This window comes from Lichenostomus cassidix, chromosome 7, assembly GCF_008360975.1.
Source record: "Lichenostomus cassidix isolate B80296 chromosome 7, HeHo_3.0, whole genome shotgun sequence".
In the NCBI taxonomy this organism is placed as follows: Eukaryota; Metazoa; Chordata; class Aves; order Passeriformes; family Meliphagidae; genus Lichenostomus; species Lichenostomus cassidix.
In genome coordinates this window covers 32,210,157-32,226,495 of record NC_139488.1, presented here as the reverse complement: position 1 = coordinate 32,226,495, position 16,339 = coordinate 32,210,157, and the positions used below count along the sequence as shown (strand labels likewise).

Sequence of the window (16,339 nt, the reverse complement as noted above, 5' to 3'; positions counted from 1 at the left end):
ACATGAACTCCATGTATTAAATATTCACTGTACAACAGCATCAACAAACAGACATAAATTCTTTTCACCAGTTAAATATATATATACAACAAGACATTACAAAAGTAGCATATGACTAGATCTTCACTCCTTTTCAAAGCCTTGTCTAGAAGAGACTGCTAAACCTTTTCCACCTTATCCTTTTCACTCAGACTCTCCAGAACAAGAAGGAAGTACCTTTATGCCTGATAGTTAATTAGAAAGTTCATGAACCTCATAATGTCACTTAGAGAAGGAAAAATTCTCACTTTTACTTAGTGAAGTAATAATTTAAAATTCAAAGTAATAATTTAAATCTAACTTATAAGAGCATAAAGGACATTTAAACTTATCAGCTACTGAAATTTGAATGTAGGCTGACCAGCAAAGCTGACAGATATTATTTGGTTTAGCATTTCTAATGGCCAAAGTTCATCCTAATAAATAATTGCCCAATTCTCAGACTCCTACAGAATAGGATAAAATCTTTCTGACTATCCAAAAGGCATCTACAATTTTTATCTAATGTAAGACATTTTCTACATGATTTTATAGCAAACCACTTTAATGGTTTTTATTAATGATTCTAAAATATTATTTCGAAGAAAAGAGTTTTTAAAAAAATATCAAGGAACAAATTTTTGTTTAAGAAGCAGTGAAGCCTATTCAGTGACAACACTGTAATTAGATATGAAATTATGTAGGAAAAAAACTTAAAGCTAAGGTTAAGAGCAGTTGAGGTTTTGGTTACACCTCACATGGAGGAGAGGGGGTTCCTGGAAGGACCCCAGTGGTTTCAAACAGGACTGGCAGGTGGGACTCAGGGAAAGAACTTCCCATCCATCCAAAGTCACAGGAATCCCAAAGGAAATCCCAGCCAAGCTGAACCAACCAACAGAGGGCAGCTGCCTCCCAGCTACAGGGAATCCTCACTCCTGCCAAAACCCTGTGCCATCAGGGAAATCCAAGCTGACCTCAGAATCTTTTATCTGAAAGCTGTAATGCCAGGATTGGCCAAAGTTTTGCTGGTAAACCTAGCACGTGTTTTCAAATGACAAAGATATTTGAGAAAGGAGACACACCTGCTGAAGTTCAAAGCAGAGGAGTGCTCTCTCTCAAGCCAGCCACCCCTGCTATCACTGCAAAAGTTGAATTTTGTATAAAATATTTATTCTTCAATAGTAACTCATATGGAGGAAAAAAGTCTGTTTTTACAATGCATTCTGGCTATAACTTTAATTAAGGAAAAAAGCACAGGAAGAATCTACCAACAAAAAAAAAAAAAAATACTGCAACAACCAAAGTAAAACAAAACACTAAAACTGGATGTTCTGTTGTTTTGACAACAGCATGTGGTCCAGCACTAGAACCAAATTAATCCCCCATTAAAATCCACATAACCATTTTAAGCCTGCTTTTTAAATTATTAATGTGTAGCCAACATCTGTTCATTGTGAACACATGAGTCTCATCCCTTTTAAAATTAATCTGTAACTCTAAAAAACATGGAGACTACATTTGCCAAAGTATAATTGATGCTGGATAAACTTTATTAAGTGCACTAATATTTAATTATTTTTGGTTCTGAGTTTGAACTCCAAAGTCAACCTGGAACATCTGAGACACCAACGTGGGCCACATCTATTAGTGAATCCAAGGGCTCACAAAATGCTCCTTTCATAAAAGGATGCAAGTTTCCTGGTTAAATTACAATATGGGAAACAGCTGACTCAAAAATAATATAAATTATAGATGGATTAAAAGCCCTCATAACTTTTAATTAAGCAATAAATCACAACAAACTGCACAAGACTGCTGATTTATGCACTCCTCCAGTGAGAAGCAGTAAATAAAATTAGAATGGACAGAATATACATCTTATTGGAGAAGAAGAATCCATCCTTTGGCATTTCATTCATACATAAAAATCTGCTCACCTTTGGTTTTTCTAGGGGTGACTATACATATATATTTCTAACTCAAAAATGTGTCATGATTTATAGATAATGAGGATTAGCTGAATCTGTGCAAACTTGTATTTACAACTCTCTTCTTGGTATCCCTGCTAAAACAAGGACTTCAGAAGGCAGGCAGAGCCCCAGACAGCTGTAGAGGGAAGATGTGTTGAATTTTTCCTTTCTCTCCCCAAACCCACCTGAATGTGTATTTCTAAAGTGTATTTCAGCTTTGGGAAAACAGCCCTTGCAAAGAGCCCTCCCTGACACAGGAGCTGTATTTGACAACCACTCAGAAAACCCTAATTGGGCCTGGAGATCTGAAATCTCTGAGTGGTTTACATTCAAGCCAGCAATCTGGTAATGCTGATGATCTTGATGCTGTCACTTAAAGAAGATGCAAAATTCATGTGCTCAACTTGCAGTTCAAGTGCACACATTTAGCTGACGGCAAGCACAGCACAATGCTTCCACTCACGTGGGGGGACATCAAGAGGAGTACAGAAGGTCATCTGCACTTTTATTCTGCTGTCTTGGAGGAAGAAGCCAATTAAACAACATAAAAAGCAAATCAAGTTCATTCCTGAATCTATCAATCAGCTGCAGAGCATAAAACAAAGCAAACTCAACAAATGATGTGGTTATAATTTCTGAGCAATGGCCACAAGAAACGTCTGCAGCAGAAAAAATATTAACACTTGTTAGGTATTAATCAATGAGAAGTGCTGTAGACAGAACCACACAGCAATATTAAATAGTTTAGAAGAGGCAAGACCAGGATTATTTTAATGACCATCAAGCAAGAAGCACCTGAGAGTTCCTGGGCTGCTCAGGAGCTCTGACAGATGAATTCACACAGCATATATCTTCATGTCCCTTCTCCCTCTTTGAGCAGCAACTTCATTTCCAATTATTCTCTCTTATTCACAAAGGAGAGTCAGAAAAGTAGAAATTTTCTGCTCTGAATGCTCAGGGTGTGATCACAGTGTGCAGGTGAGTCAGACCATGTTTAACAAACTCCTGCTCCCCTTAGCAATGAAGCCATCCACTGGAATGGGGGCAGCTTTAAACTGGGGACACCCAGAATCTGCTATACATTTAGGAGAAAATTCAGTCCTCCTGAAGACACCGCTGTCCACTGGGAAAATGAAAGAAATTACCAAAATCTTCATTAATAACCAACAGCCTCACACTGGTTTCTGATGGTAGGAGATGCTAAATCAGGCCAACATGCCAGTGCCTCATTTACCAACTCAGCCCAACCTTTGTTCATGTTGGATGCTCTGCTTGACTCAGATTTACACTGCAGCTCCCTACACTGGACAGATCCACGCTGCCTCCTGTCCAACATCTTGCCAACATCTTGTTGCATTCACACTTCAGAAAGTTTTGAAGTCATGTGGCAGGTTCTTAGAACCATAAATTACTGCCATCAATTTAGTGACTTGGCTTAGAATCTATTTCAAAAGAAATTTCCACATTCGTGTCTTGCATTATGGCAAACAGTGTTTTGCAATCAACAAGATCATATTTTGGAAATTAATTTTGTACAGAAAGGAGTTATAAAAGAGAGTGGAATAAAAAGGAAAACATGTCAAAATCTTAATTTGCTAAAAGCAAGAGAAGGGATACTTCTGTGTAACTGACTCTCTGAAGACTAAGTCAGTTGTGAAAAAATGCAAGATGCTAAATAACTGTTTCTCACATCTTCTACCATATGAAAAGGTGAACATTTTTTTGTTCTGAATATTCTTGGGTTTGTTCCAATTAGAACAGAAGCTAAGTACACATTCTAACTGTTATGCAGCATCTCCCCCTTCTTAATGATTGCAAACCTAAAACTGAGAACAAATCACAAAACCTTGTAGAAAAAAAATTTAAAAACTTCCTAAAAGGAGGAAAGAGAGGGGGGAAAAATAAAATAAAAAAACCTCAAGATTAAATCTAATGCCAAGGAATAACCAAGGCATCAATCCTTCTTGTTCTCCTGCTCCTAAGACAAAGACAAGCAAGAGTAAGTTCAGTCTCAGTGTTAGACGCTGTCACGCTGGTTTATGGCACAGGCAGTTTGCTGGCCCTCCAGCATGACACACTGTCCACAAGAGATTCAGCACAAACCACACTCCTTTCCTGAAAAAAAAGTCTTGCCTGAACCAATTGAACTTCAGTTCCTTAGGTGAAATGCTAATACTTTCTCCACTCTGCCACCCAACCTTCTACGGCTGATTTTCCATTTAATTCCATCTCCTCAGCTGAGAAATCAACAGGACAGAGCTTTTTGGGTATAATTCCTGTCTTTTTCTATGGCAAGCTATCACATTAAACAATAAATATTCCTTTCAACAACATAGAAACTGCATTTGAATCAGAAATAATTATGGGTACATTCCCATTTCAGGTGTGCAAACATATCAATTTATTTTAAAGAAAAAATTCTTGCTTTGAGATCTGTTTCATTAAAATGTAGGGACTGTAGTAGGCAGGAAAAAATGTAGTTTAATCAATTAGCACAAGTCATCTAATATTTGTGGATTTGACAGTAATTCCAGCATGGAGATTGACATTGTAACATATTTAACTCCACCAAGTGCAAATGTTCTCTCACAATTACAGAAAGCAGCATTACACCATATATCAAGCTGCTTTATTATTAAAAAGAAGTTTAAAGAAGCTATCTAGGAAAAACAAAAAAAAGCCAAGTGAAAAATACTTTTGAGGAAGTTGTTAAACGGCTCCATTCCTGGAGCTAAAGCTTTTTATGAGCGGCAATTGTGAAAATATGTTTATATGACTCTTTACTCAACAGAAAACCTGCAGGAGGAATGAAAATCAGGTGGGGACGGCTATTGAAGCTGAGTATAAAATTAATATACGCTGGGAATTAGAGCAGACACTACAGGGTGATTATCCTGGAGGAGAACATGGGAACTGGCTGCATTTCCCTTTGGAAGTGAAGCAACACCCACCCACGTGGTGGACTCACTTCAGGCAGGTGAGATATTGCTCAGCCTGCACAGATCTGGCTGCTACTTCTGCTCATTTAGCAAACTAAATTGCAGTTTAGTAGCAAAACTTCCAGTCACAGCAAGGAAAGTGTAAGGGGAAACAGGAGGTTCTTGCTGGTTTTTGACACTGAAAATTCTCCCGCATTAGTGCAGCAGGCAAAAAAACTTGTCATTTTTATGGTACTGTAAAACTGCACTAGAATCAGAGGACAGATGTGTTTTATGCTGTAATTCCTTCCTTTAAGGCAGAGTGGGAGGGAAGCAGACCTTCTGAAGGTAAAACTGAGATTAAGGACAGGATTGTTGTTTGCAGGAGTTAAGTTGCACTTGAAGCCAATGAGTGCTGATAGACAGAGCAAGAGAAAAATATAAGATAGAAGTTTTCCTGCGTGGTGCAGGAAGGGATCTGCCACAGCAGATGACTGGTACAGCAGGACTGAACTCAGGAATGAACCACTGGCAGCTGAAATCCACGAGAGGAAGAGATCCTGAGTGCCTCAAAAAGTTCTGTGACTTGTCTGAGAATTAGAAATCTCTGTTAAAAAATAACTGATTTGAGCAGGAGCTATTTATAGTTGGTACATTAATAATGCTATTCTTGAAGGCCAATTTCTAATGCTGGAAGGAGAAAGTTACAAATTCAACTCACCAGAAAGGGACTGGATGGGAGCTAATTCAGTGACACCAATGAAAAATGCTGGGTTCAAACTCAACTTTTAACACAACAGCCAAAAAGTTTCGAAAATGCTGAAAATAATGGTTTTCTCTGAAGCGCAAGTAGGACTGAACCAGCGACTTTCTATGAAAAAATTCCAGAAATTCACACATCTTCACACCTGCTTCTGAGAGCTCTGGGCTGTAAGTGCACCACCACCCTTCTTTTCCCTGTCTTTAAACTCCCATATGCAATTTCAGGAGAAGTACTTGCAATTCCAATGTGCAAAGTGTATGTATTTCTCATATTCTAGAGTGAACACCAGAAAATGTCATTAAGAATAAAATATTCATTTTAATGAAAGCAGTAAGTTTACATTCTAAATACACTACATTTTTCTCCTGCTATGCCTGCCATTACAAATACTCCCAATCCTTTTCAAACGTTTGCTTAAATATATACAGCATATATAGAGGGGATGAAATACCTGCTATGATATTTGTCCTTTAGCAGTATTGGCTAAGAGAGGGAGGGGGAGGAAGGAGAAGGAGGGAAAATCTTGACAAGAATATGTATGAGAGCAATCAATAAAAAAATAATCCCTGGAATTCATGAGTCTTGAAAATAAGATGCATTTTCTCATAGTAATCCTAAAAACCTATAAAAGAATATTCAAGCAATAAATCCCCCCCTTAACTCACATTTAACCTTTCATCACGCAGAACTACATATTAAATAGCTTAGCAACTGCATGCTGTGTAAGTGCATTCAGAGAAGAGCAGGCATAGAAAAATGTAAATGCTGCACCTCTTTTAAGATGCACTGCACAGCCAAGAACATCTGCCAGCTGACCCCCTAATCCAATGGGCTGCTCAGCAGCAATCACATCCTCAGATAAGAGCTGCACAGCCCCGACATGCAAAGCCCATTTTCTTTAAGAGATGGAGCAAAATGTAGTTAGCTAGCTCTTCAAGCGTTTTCAAACACAGGTACAAGGCGAAAGTAATTCTGCATATTGCATGGGGCTGCATTAAAATGCTGTCATCTCTTCTCCCCAAAAGATTGTAATTTAGCCTTTAATTTCACAGGGCAACAACAGAGTTTAAGGCTGAAGGGATGATATCAAATCGAGTGATTTTATCAGAATACCAAGTGCATTCACCCCATGCAAATGTTTGGCACTTCTATTAGAAAATAGCCTGGAATACAATCTTGAAGGGCTCAACCTAGTCCATCACCTACAATGAGAAGAATAAATACAAAAAAGCTGAATTAATTCTCCTGAGTTTACTTCTCACATCTCTTGCAAAAAGAGTGGGCTGCTTGAGAGGCTCTACAGGCAGAGGGAGACATCCAAAAGAATGGCTTCAAGATGCTCCAGAAAAGTCAAAATCTCTGTACAATAAGGAGCATAAATCCTTATGGAATATCATGCAGTAATGGGACACGTCATTATTTCTGTATAAAATTTAATTTCTGCTAAAAAGTTTTCTCCTGAATACATAAGCAAGGGGCACGACACTGACTGGACTAACCCTAGGGCGACAGTCTTTTACACAAAAGTTTTTGTGACTCAAATAACTACTTATATTCATAAAATAAATTGTTTTTATCATGCAAATTGTCCTTCTGTCCAAAGCAGTAGCTTTACTAAATATCTGTATTGGCAGAGCTCCAGACATGGTGGGAAATGGTAAGAAAGAATTTCTAGAATAGTGTTTCATGTAACACTGTTAGATTTATGTCAAATATCTGAAAAGCACTGAAGAAAAGGATATACAGGGGTCTGCCAAAAAGCCTAGACAACACCCTGCACAAAAAGAGGGTGAAAAGATTATCTGTCTTAAGAAAAAGACACAAACTGACTGAGGGGTTTAATTATAAGACACTGGAACAAATGGAGAGTTTCTCCAAAGTAATTGATTAAGCAATAGCAAGACCCAACTTCAGAAGCAATAATCCAAAAAAGTAACTAAAGATACTGGAGGAAATAAAATGGAAATCATGAGTGAAATCTACTGGCACCTGGAGGAATTCATTATTTGTTCTAAGGTATCTAAAATCTTATCAAATGCATAAAACACAATATAACAACAGTAGCCAGGGAAAAGTAGAACTCAGCACCATGGCAATTTAGCTTTCCTGTATCTGGTACCAAGCAAAAGCCCATATTTACTGCAGGTATTTAATCCAGATTACACAAAATAATTAGGATGTCACATTTTTATATACAATCAATCTGTAGAGCTTTGCTCTAGGATTTAAAACCTGCCCAGACCAGAGGGACCAGCAGCAGACAATCTGCCTGGCAGTGTATTAACGAGATGTGTCTGGCTTAGCTAAGCAGCAGCACCATCAGCTAATTTACTTTACCATCTGGGTAGGCAACTTGTGCATCCTGCAATGTGCCCAGGGACCTCAGCATGTTAATTCTGGGCTAGAAGTCCAAGTCCAGTGGGTACAGAGTAAAACTCCTCCTGAAGCTCACAAAGTATTGAGAAGCATTTGGGGAGGCAGTGAACAGAATCATGGGCACAGTGTGTGGAATGTCTAAGTGTACATAAATACACACTTTCCTTATTAGCACAACAATTTTTCTTCTTACCCTAAAAGCTCTGCAATATAGACTCAATCCTTTAAATCTGAATTGGAAGAGATAATCCATTTGTTTGCTAAACCAGTTAGAAACAGCTTGTGTTTTATCCTAGAAAAAACCCTCAAACTCACAGGCAAAGAAACAAAAACTCCAAAAAGCAACCAACCAAAAAAACCCCTTGAAAAACAAGAAGTCACAAAGCTAAGAAAACAGACCTTAACACAATTCCATGTTATTTCTACTACAGCCTGCAACAGAAAGCCTCTAATGAATTCAGTGGGTTTTAGATCACGATGTGTGTTCCTGGTAAAGAGGCAAAAAGCACCAACCACGTTTATATTAATACCAGCCATGGCACTTTGCAAGCACTGTGCACCAATAAACTGCACAAAGACATAACTTCCAAGTTTGAACAATTTCTTTCCTTTAATATCCTCTGAAAGGCTTTTGAAACTAGCAACTCTAATGTGTGTGGGAATAGGCAACACATGATAGCAATAAGTTTGCTATTAATGGAAGGAGTCTGCTGTGTCTATGGGTAACAAACCCCAGTATCTTTTCATTACAAAGGAGCTTATTGTTACCTTATCACTTACTGTGGGATTTCACTTTGCCTCTCTGGTGATCTGTCTGATCTATTAAGAAAAGCACTGAGCTATGGACAACATACACTTTATAGCAGTTTTATATTTTTGTAGTCCCTGCTGCTTCTGTTAGCCTACTTCCAATGAATTTCAAATAGAAACAAGGAAAAAGAGGGAGGAAGAAAAAATCCAAGGAGTATTTGCCAAGTTTCTCACAGGAAAATAAAATTAACTGTGAAGAAAATGAGGCAAGTCCATAATCAGGAGTTGGAAGTGGTGCTGCATTCCAGGACATGACTGCTGCAGCAATGATTGTGTAGAGAAACAACTGAATTCACCACCTCCCAAATAAATCTTTGTATGATACCACTGAAGTACTTCTACATGTCACATATTTTATACATATACATATTCATAACATACAGATGAAGTTCCTTCAGCATGACTGTTTCTGTCCTATTCATTAATTTTCATGGGTGAATCTGAAATATAGGGCAGGCAAAACTAAACAGTACTTCATCAGTGTTAATTAGTGCTGAGAATTAATCAGCAAACGTAGGAAATCACTACGCACTTTGCAGAAATGCATACAGCATTAAGTAGCATTTAAATAGATGCTGATCTTCATTTAAGAGTAGCAATTTAAAGATTATTTTTCTCTGATGGGATACTTCAATATTGAATATACAGAGATTAATGTTCAAGGGAACTTGTGCTGCATTGAAGGGAAACGTTGCTAAAAATAGTAATTTTTATTTAACAAATGTTTCTACAGCAACCACAGCCTCAGAAAGAATTAAAGTTCTAAAATATCCATGACATTGGAGCTCTCTGATGTCTACACACTATCCAGGTGGGATTATTAATCCAGGGTTTACTGTGCTCTGGGAGATAACAACTCCTTCACATAAGAAATATGGTGTTTCAGGTCAAATTCTGCTGATACATGAGCACCTCTCCCTCAAACCTCAGGAAGGTCAAGGATTGCCTTCAAAACATTACCCAAAGCATGCTCCCAGAGATAACTCCTCTCTTTAACTCGTTCACCAGCACAGCAACTTTGGATCCCAATCCAGAACACAGCACAGAGATTTCTGTTGGCTATCGGAACGTTGCTCACCTGATTCTTGAGATCCAGCTTGGGGCAGGGACGACCTCCATTGTAGGGCTTCTCCTTAAGCCACTTGGATCGGATCCTCACCCCTGGGCCACAGGAAGAGCTGCAAGGAGACCAACTGGACCAATCGCTTAATTTGCAATCAAACGGGCAAGGCACCGTGCAAGGCTCTTCAATGTAACCTAAACCAAAAATGTAAGAAAGGTTTTAATCACCGCGGCCGACGAACGCCGATCCTCTGATGCAACCTGTGCAACCAACATGAAATGAGACCTGCTTAAGGAGAAGGCATTTGGCAGACTGAAAACACCATCCAGCACGAGGTTATGGCATCACTTGTGAATACCAGGGACTAAAATTAATTTCTACTTGATTAAGTCCAGTGAAGGCAGCGATAGAACTGATTGTGGCCATGATAAATTCTGGAGAATTGAGTGTTCAGCCCAGTTCTGTACTCCCTTCAGCATCACACTGGCCATCTCCAGAGCTGGCACAGGCAGGAGACAGACACAGGCTCTCTCCCCAGCAGAAAGAACCAGAGGATGGTGGAGGCAACAGAGATCTTCTCCTGGCAGCTCCCACCAGATGTGTGAGAGACCTGCCAGCCAGCTGGAGCACTGTGGGATTCATTCTTGGGAGAAGCAGATGAAACCTGCTCCCCACACATTACAAGTTCTCTTTATACCTCTTTCCAAAAGCTTTGCTTATCTGGGTTTCAAAAATGGCATTTCAAAGCTTTGCTTTCACCTTAAGCTGGTTTGACATGAAAGTCCTCACGAGATTATACTCTCTTAAAATCACAATGACAGACATCTGCAGGACCAGCACCTTGTGAATTAAAACCCAACGGGCTCCTCCAAAAAGGCACAACCCCACAGCTGTTTTAGGAGCTGGCATATGGGAAGAGAGATTCTGCAGAGCCCAGCAATGGCTGTGGAGCTCTCAGAGTGCAGAACAGCAGGGGAGGGTGGCTGAACCTTGCGGGTCTCAAGGGAATTCCTGGAACCAACCTTGCCTTGTCAATGTGGAATAGTTCCTGCACCCTCCTGCTTACCATGCTGCACTTGCTCTCCTCCAGCTCCTATAATCTGCTTGTCATGTCTGTATGTATTATTTTAATTTAAACAAAAAAGAGATTTCATGTTAGATCATGAAAGCCAGTGGCTTCTCAGATCAGCCTTTATTAGAGGCAGCTTCATACCTCTGACAGCTCAGGCAATGATGGTTATGGAAAGAACTGAATTTCATCCCTACCACATTTCTGATGCTTCTAATTTTTATGCCCTTTATTTCTGTTTGGTTTTCATCATGCAAACGCTCCCTCTTGATTCCTCACCTGCAGAAGACCAAATTAACTCATTTTGTGACTCTTAGGAAGGGTTTCCCCCTCTAGACAGTCACTGCAGCACAGAGGGAAAAAACACCCAAACAACAAAACTCAACCCAGAAGAAGCTGCTGTCCAAAACCCCCAGAAAACAGCCCCAGACAACCATGAAACACCCAGGCTGAGGCATCGAGATTACTCTGGTTCAGAGCTGGATTTACTGGCTGAACCATGCCCAATGCTGCTGCTCACTCCAAACCAGACTTGTGTTACAGCCTGGGCATCAACCCTCAGCAGCAATTCACTGCCTCCCTCCTGCTCTTCACGCTGAAGTCAGAATCAACAAAGGTTTCAGGCTTATTTAGGCATCCATCCCCCGGAAAATATCTTCCTTCTAGAGAGGTACAAGAAATACTGGTGTTGCTTTTGTAAACAGTGCCTTAAAAAATGCCAGTAGCAACAGCTCCTTCAGCTCAATGATGCTCTATTTCTCCTCTCCTGATTCCCTGAGATGGTGCTGCCCCTGGTTTCTTTACAGCAGCCACCCTGCAGTCTGACAGCTGCAATCATTTCCCCACCTAACTCATGCTGTAACTCTTCCCTAACGCTGCAGACCTGTGCCCATACAGCCTGCCCTGGTTTGCTTTGCTGCCTCTGATCTCTGTCTAGTGTGGTGCCTCTTCATTTGCAGCTCCAAAGCCACTGGAATTGGGTATCTTGATTATATCTGGCTGAATCCATTCCAGTGGTATTGGAATGCTTGAGGTATTTTAACTTTGTATGCTCATCTCGGTGAGATGGCAGCCATGCACATGCATATATATACAAATGTTTCTAAAACAGACTCACTTTTTTTCCCCAAATAAAACCCCCAAATATCCCACTAATATTCTGTTCCATCTACTTAGGTTGCCACTCAAAGCAATTCATAATACATTATAAGTAAAAGAAATTTGCTCATGATAGATTTATGAGAAGCATTTTTTAGGCAGTTCTCCAAAGAGTTCTGTTCCACCACTGCATGAAATATCATCTTTCCTTGGGCTGTGTGACAGCCTGGGTAATTAACTCTCAACAGAAACAAAGGAAGTGCCTTGTTTTAAAGTAGGATTAGTCAGAGGGGTTATCAACTTATCAGAGAAGGCAAAATGGGCTAAGTCTTTAGGCAGCTCAAGATCTACGCCTATAATAAAAAGAAATACATAAGACAAAAAAAAAAAAGAAAACACAAAAAAAAAGGAAGACTAAGGAAAAGTTATGATAAACAATCTTTCTTATATACAAGAAAGAAGTTTTTTACAATGAACATGGTAGAACACTGGCTCAGGTTGCCCACAGAAGCTGTGGCTGCTCCATCCCTGGGAGTGTCCAAGGCCAGGCTGGATGAGGCTTGGAGCAACCTGGGACAGCTCATTGCAGGGAGTTCACATGATGACCTTTAAAAGGCCCATTCCAACACAAACTGGTCTATGAAGACTAAAGAAACCTATTGTATTCCATCCCCAGGAAGTGCTGTGAGGTATCTCTCAGTGAACCACAGAATTTTCAAAGACATCCTGTAGCTGAGAGGTTTTTTCCAGGTTTCCTCACCTATATTTTTAAGTTACATTAAATATAAACAAATGGCCAGCTACAGAGCACTACATTTCCATATTGTCCAGAGGAAGCTTATTTTCCATATTCAACAATGCTACAGAATCAAAATGGGAACATCACTTTCCTCCAAGCTCTTCTCACAGACTGCCATTACTCTTCTATCAACCTCTTAAGGTTAATCCTATGGTGAGATACTCATGGAGCAAAGATTTCATTCCACAAAAATTTTCCTCCAAAAGTGTTCCAGTGATGTAACCTCTCTGTTCAGATAGAGAATGCCTTTATGGATATCTTTTTATGGTAAGTAGTAAATAACATTGTGCTCAGCTCATCCATTCCTGTGAGATCAGGTTTGTTTTTTTTCTTTAGGAGACAAGCAAAGACTTGCTGTTGTCAGGGGACTAAAAAGACCCACAATAATCCCAGTTTTGGCATCCCTAGAAAACTTGTAGCTTTGGCATAATGCACAATACTAAACAAGCAAAAAGCCCCAAGGGCAACATGCTATTAAAACAATCCATTAATAAAAAATTCTACATTCAGGCTACTATCCAGAAAAATATTTTTACCATAACAGAATGTGAATAAAGGAAATAACATTCTTGAGCTAATGTTGCTCCTTTTGTGAGACAAACCCAAGGCTGAGTTTACACAGCTGGTTTTCTCAGTGTCATCCTTAAATTTCTTACTCATCCATCACATCCCCCATTTTTCTACCCTCTGCAAAACCTAGTACCAAACAATTGTTAAGTTTCCAAAACCTTCTACAGAAAAAGATGCTCTCTATAGATATTCTCTATGTTCTCCATAAAAAATGTTTATGTTTATGGAGAACATAAAAAAATGTTGTCCAGTCCTGTTCAGCCTGCTTTCCATGTGTTCTTAGATTATTTCCTAGAGCTTTCTTTAACCTCTTTATTTATTATTATTATTATTATTATTGTTGTAGTAGTTGTTGTTATTCCTCAAAATCTGTAACACTGTTAAAACAAAGCTCATTTCATTTAGACAGAGCAGATGAGAGCCTCTGTCCTACCTGAACCAACAGCAGGCTCCCAAACACCCCAGAGCTGGAGCTGCACACACAGATGTCACAGGAAGCAGTGACAAGAACACCAGGTTATTTAAGTGGGCACTTTGAAAAAGACTGCTGGGAATTGCCAGGAAAAATTGATCTGGATGACCAAATAAGCCTTTCCTATGTTTAAGTGCTATTGTTTTTCTACTGAGACACTGTCAACATAATGGGATGAACAAATGCATTTACCTAGGCTGCACAGCTCATTTTACTATGATTTATTCATTAAGAACAGTGTGCTTGCTGCTCAACAAGCCACAAATGGAGTCTCTGCTCTAAAGTGTTTGTAACAAAGAAAGCACCCCCAGATCCCACAGGATGTCCTGGGAAGGCTCAGACACACAATGGAGCAGCCACAACTCACTTAATTTCTCCTGTGACAGAGACAAAACAGCAGGAGATTAACAAAGTGAGGATCATGGTCTGGTGGGTGCCATGGAATCACAGAATCCATTATCCCAGGTTGCTCCAAGCCACATCCAACCTGGCCTTGGACACTTCCAGGGATGGGGCAGCCACAGCTTCTCTGGGCACCCTGTGCCAGCATCAGAGAGGCACAAATACATGGGGCAAAAACTCTTATTGTCTCATTTTTGCTGTGCCACCCAGCAGAGCCAAGGCAAGAGGAGGCAGCTGGGGGTGTCAGTGATGCCAAGCAGAGCCCTGCTGGGACAAGCAGGACATCAGTAGGGCATTAGTGGTTTACAAGCAAACATCAGACACGCTTCCACCTGACTGTTGCACTTCCAAAAGACAAATTTGCTGCGGGTGTAAGGTCTGCACACAGCGTTAAACAACAGTGCCAGCAGCATTCCGAGAGGCTGGCTTAAAAGTGATGCGAAAATAAACATTTCTCCAGCAGCTTTGGAAACAGATGCACCTCTAATTGAATTGGCTTTCAACTCATTTGTATCCCCTCTAACATATTTCATGGTTTCAATTAACAAACTTCTAGCAGTTTTACCCTTGTTAGTAAACCTTGAGGTGCTTCATAAAACTCAAGGTCATTACTGTGAGAGGGACAATTCTGTGCATCACCACAGCTGCCACTGGTAATAACACTGCTAATTTCCCTTGGAGTCTGTGGGGCAGGAGAGATCACCCTCGAACAAACCAGGGAGCAGCAGAGTGGACAGTGACACAGGAGAAATGTTTCTAATTACACAGACCAAAGGTAGAGGGGGAAAAAAAACCTGATTCATTTTGCAATTAATATTTACATTCACTTGGTTACCGACTGTGAAATATCACAAAATAACACCAGTAAATCCAAGCAGTGCTAAAAATCCAATAGCTAAAGACTTTATAAGGGAGAGCTGGTGGACCACAGCATTTGGTGGGCCAAATTCTGCTCAGCTGAAGCTTTGGGATCTCCTCAAGGCAAACCTCTTGCTTTAACTCAGGTTAACACTCAGAGTGGAGGCACAGACTGCAGCTCAGTGACTTAACTCCACCAGCTGATCACAGTTCTATGGCTGAGGCTTTCCCAAGGTACCAAAAATAAGGCAACCACTGCCCATGGGCCACATGGCACAACCAAAGGCTCCAGAAGCTTGGGAGCTGCAAGGGGAGCACCTCATCCCAAGTAATCCCCATTAAAAACCTAAATCCTGCTTCAAGGGAGAAAATTATTAACTAAGCATAGTAAGTCTGGGAAACTTAAGTTGCTCAAAATTTGAGTTGCAGCCGAAAAGGATTTAATCTTGCCACAGAGCAAATGTTTAATCTTCTTTTTTTTATAGTACACAAGGATTTGAGAGATTTTATGCATTATTAGTTTGCTGAGAAATTTAGGAGATAATCTAATGAATACATTCAGTACATGCACAGCCAAAAAAAGCCAGCAAAAATAACTTTCCCATCAAATATTTTGCAAGGCTCAAATAATGGACCCTTAGCTAATTTATTCCCACTTGCTCAACAAAAGATGCACACGCTCATGTTATCTCGTAGCAGACTGATTACAGATTCTAAATAGACCAGAGAGGACTTGTAAAAAAGGCTGGTAAGTTTAACTCAACATTATTGTTATTGAAATTCATCCAAAGGTTGGTTTTATGGCTCAATTTCACAGTCTCTATAAATCCCGAGGAGGCAGTTGGGTTGATGCTGACTTTGCATTATGATTTCTAATTTCTTTTGATTTTGCATTACAGTTTTCTTCCTTAAAGAACTTGCAAGCATACGCTTGGTATTACGTACAAGCCCTGGTTAGTTGATATATTTAATCTTTTAACTCAGTAAGGAAATCTCCATTAATTAGCACTTCCCTTGTAACAGATTGCAGAACAAGCTGAGAACTCTTCCGGAGAAGGAGACTCATCTGCTGCCTTCTGAGTGCAAATAAATAGAGCAAATAAATAGGACTTCACAGTGTACATTCATCTCACAGGGAACTGTGGATGCAGGA

At 39.8% G+C, this 16,339-nt stretch overlaps 1 protein-coding gene across 3 annotated transcripts in view; it reads right to left on the bottom strand.

Moving 5' to 3' along the window:
- The window catches only part of THSD7B (thrombospondin type 1 domain containing 7B), a 295,328-nt gene that overhangs the window by 66,534 nt on the left and 212,455 nt on the right, over positions 1-16,339 (bottom strand). For all 3 annotated transcript variants that reach the window (XR_014853539.1, XM_085067129.1, XM_085067128.1), the window contains exon 16: positions 9,934-10,112. Coding sequence is in view for 2 of the 3 variants with exons in the window: in XM_085067129.1 (XP_084923255.1) it covers positions 9,934-10,112 (179 nt within the window). In the remaining variant the exon portion in view is untranslated. The remainder of the gene's footprint in view (positions 1-9,933; positions 10,113-16,339) is intronic.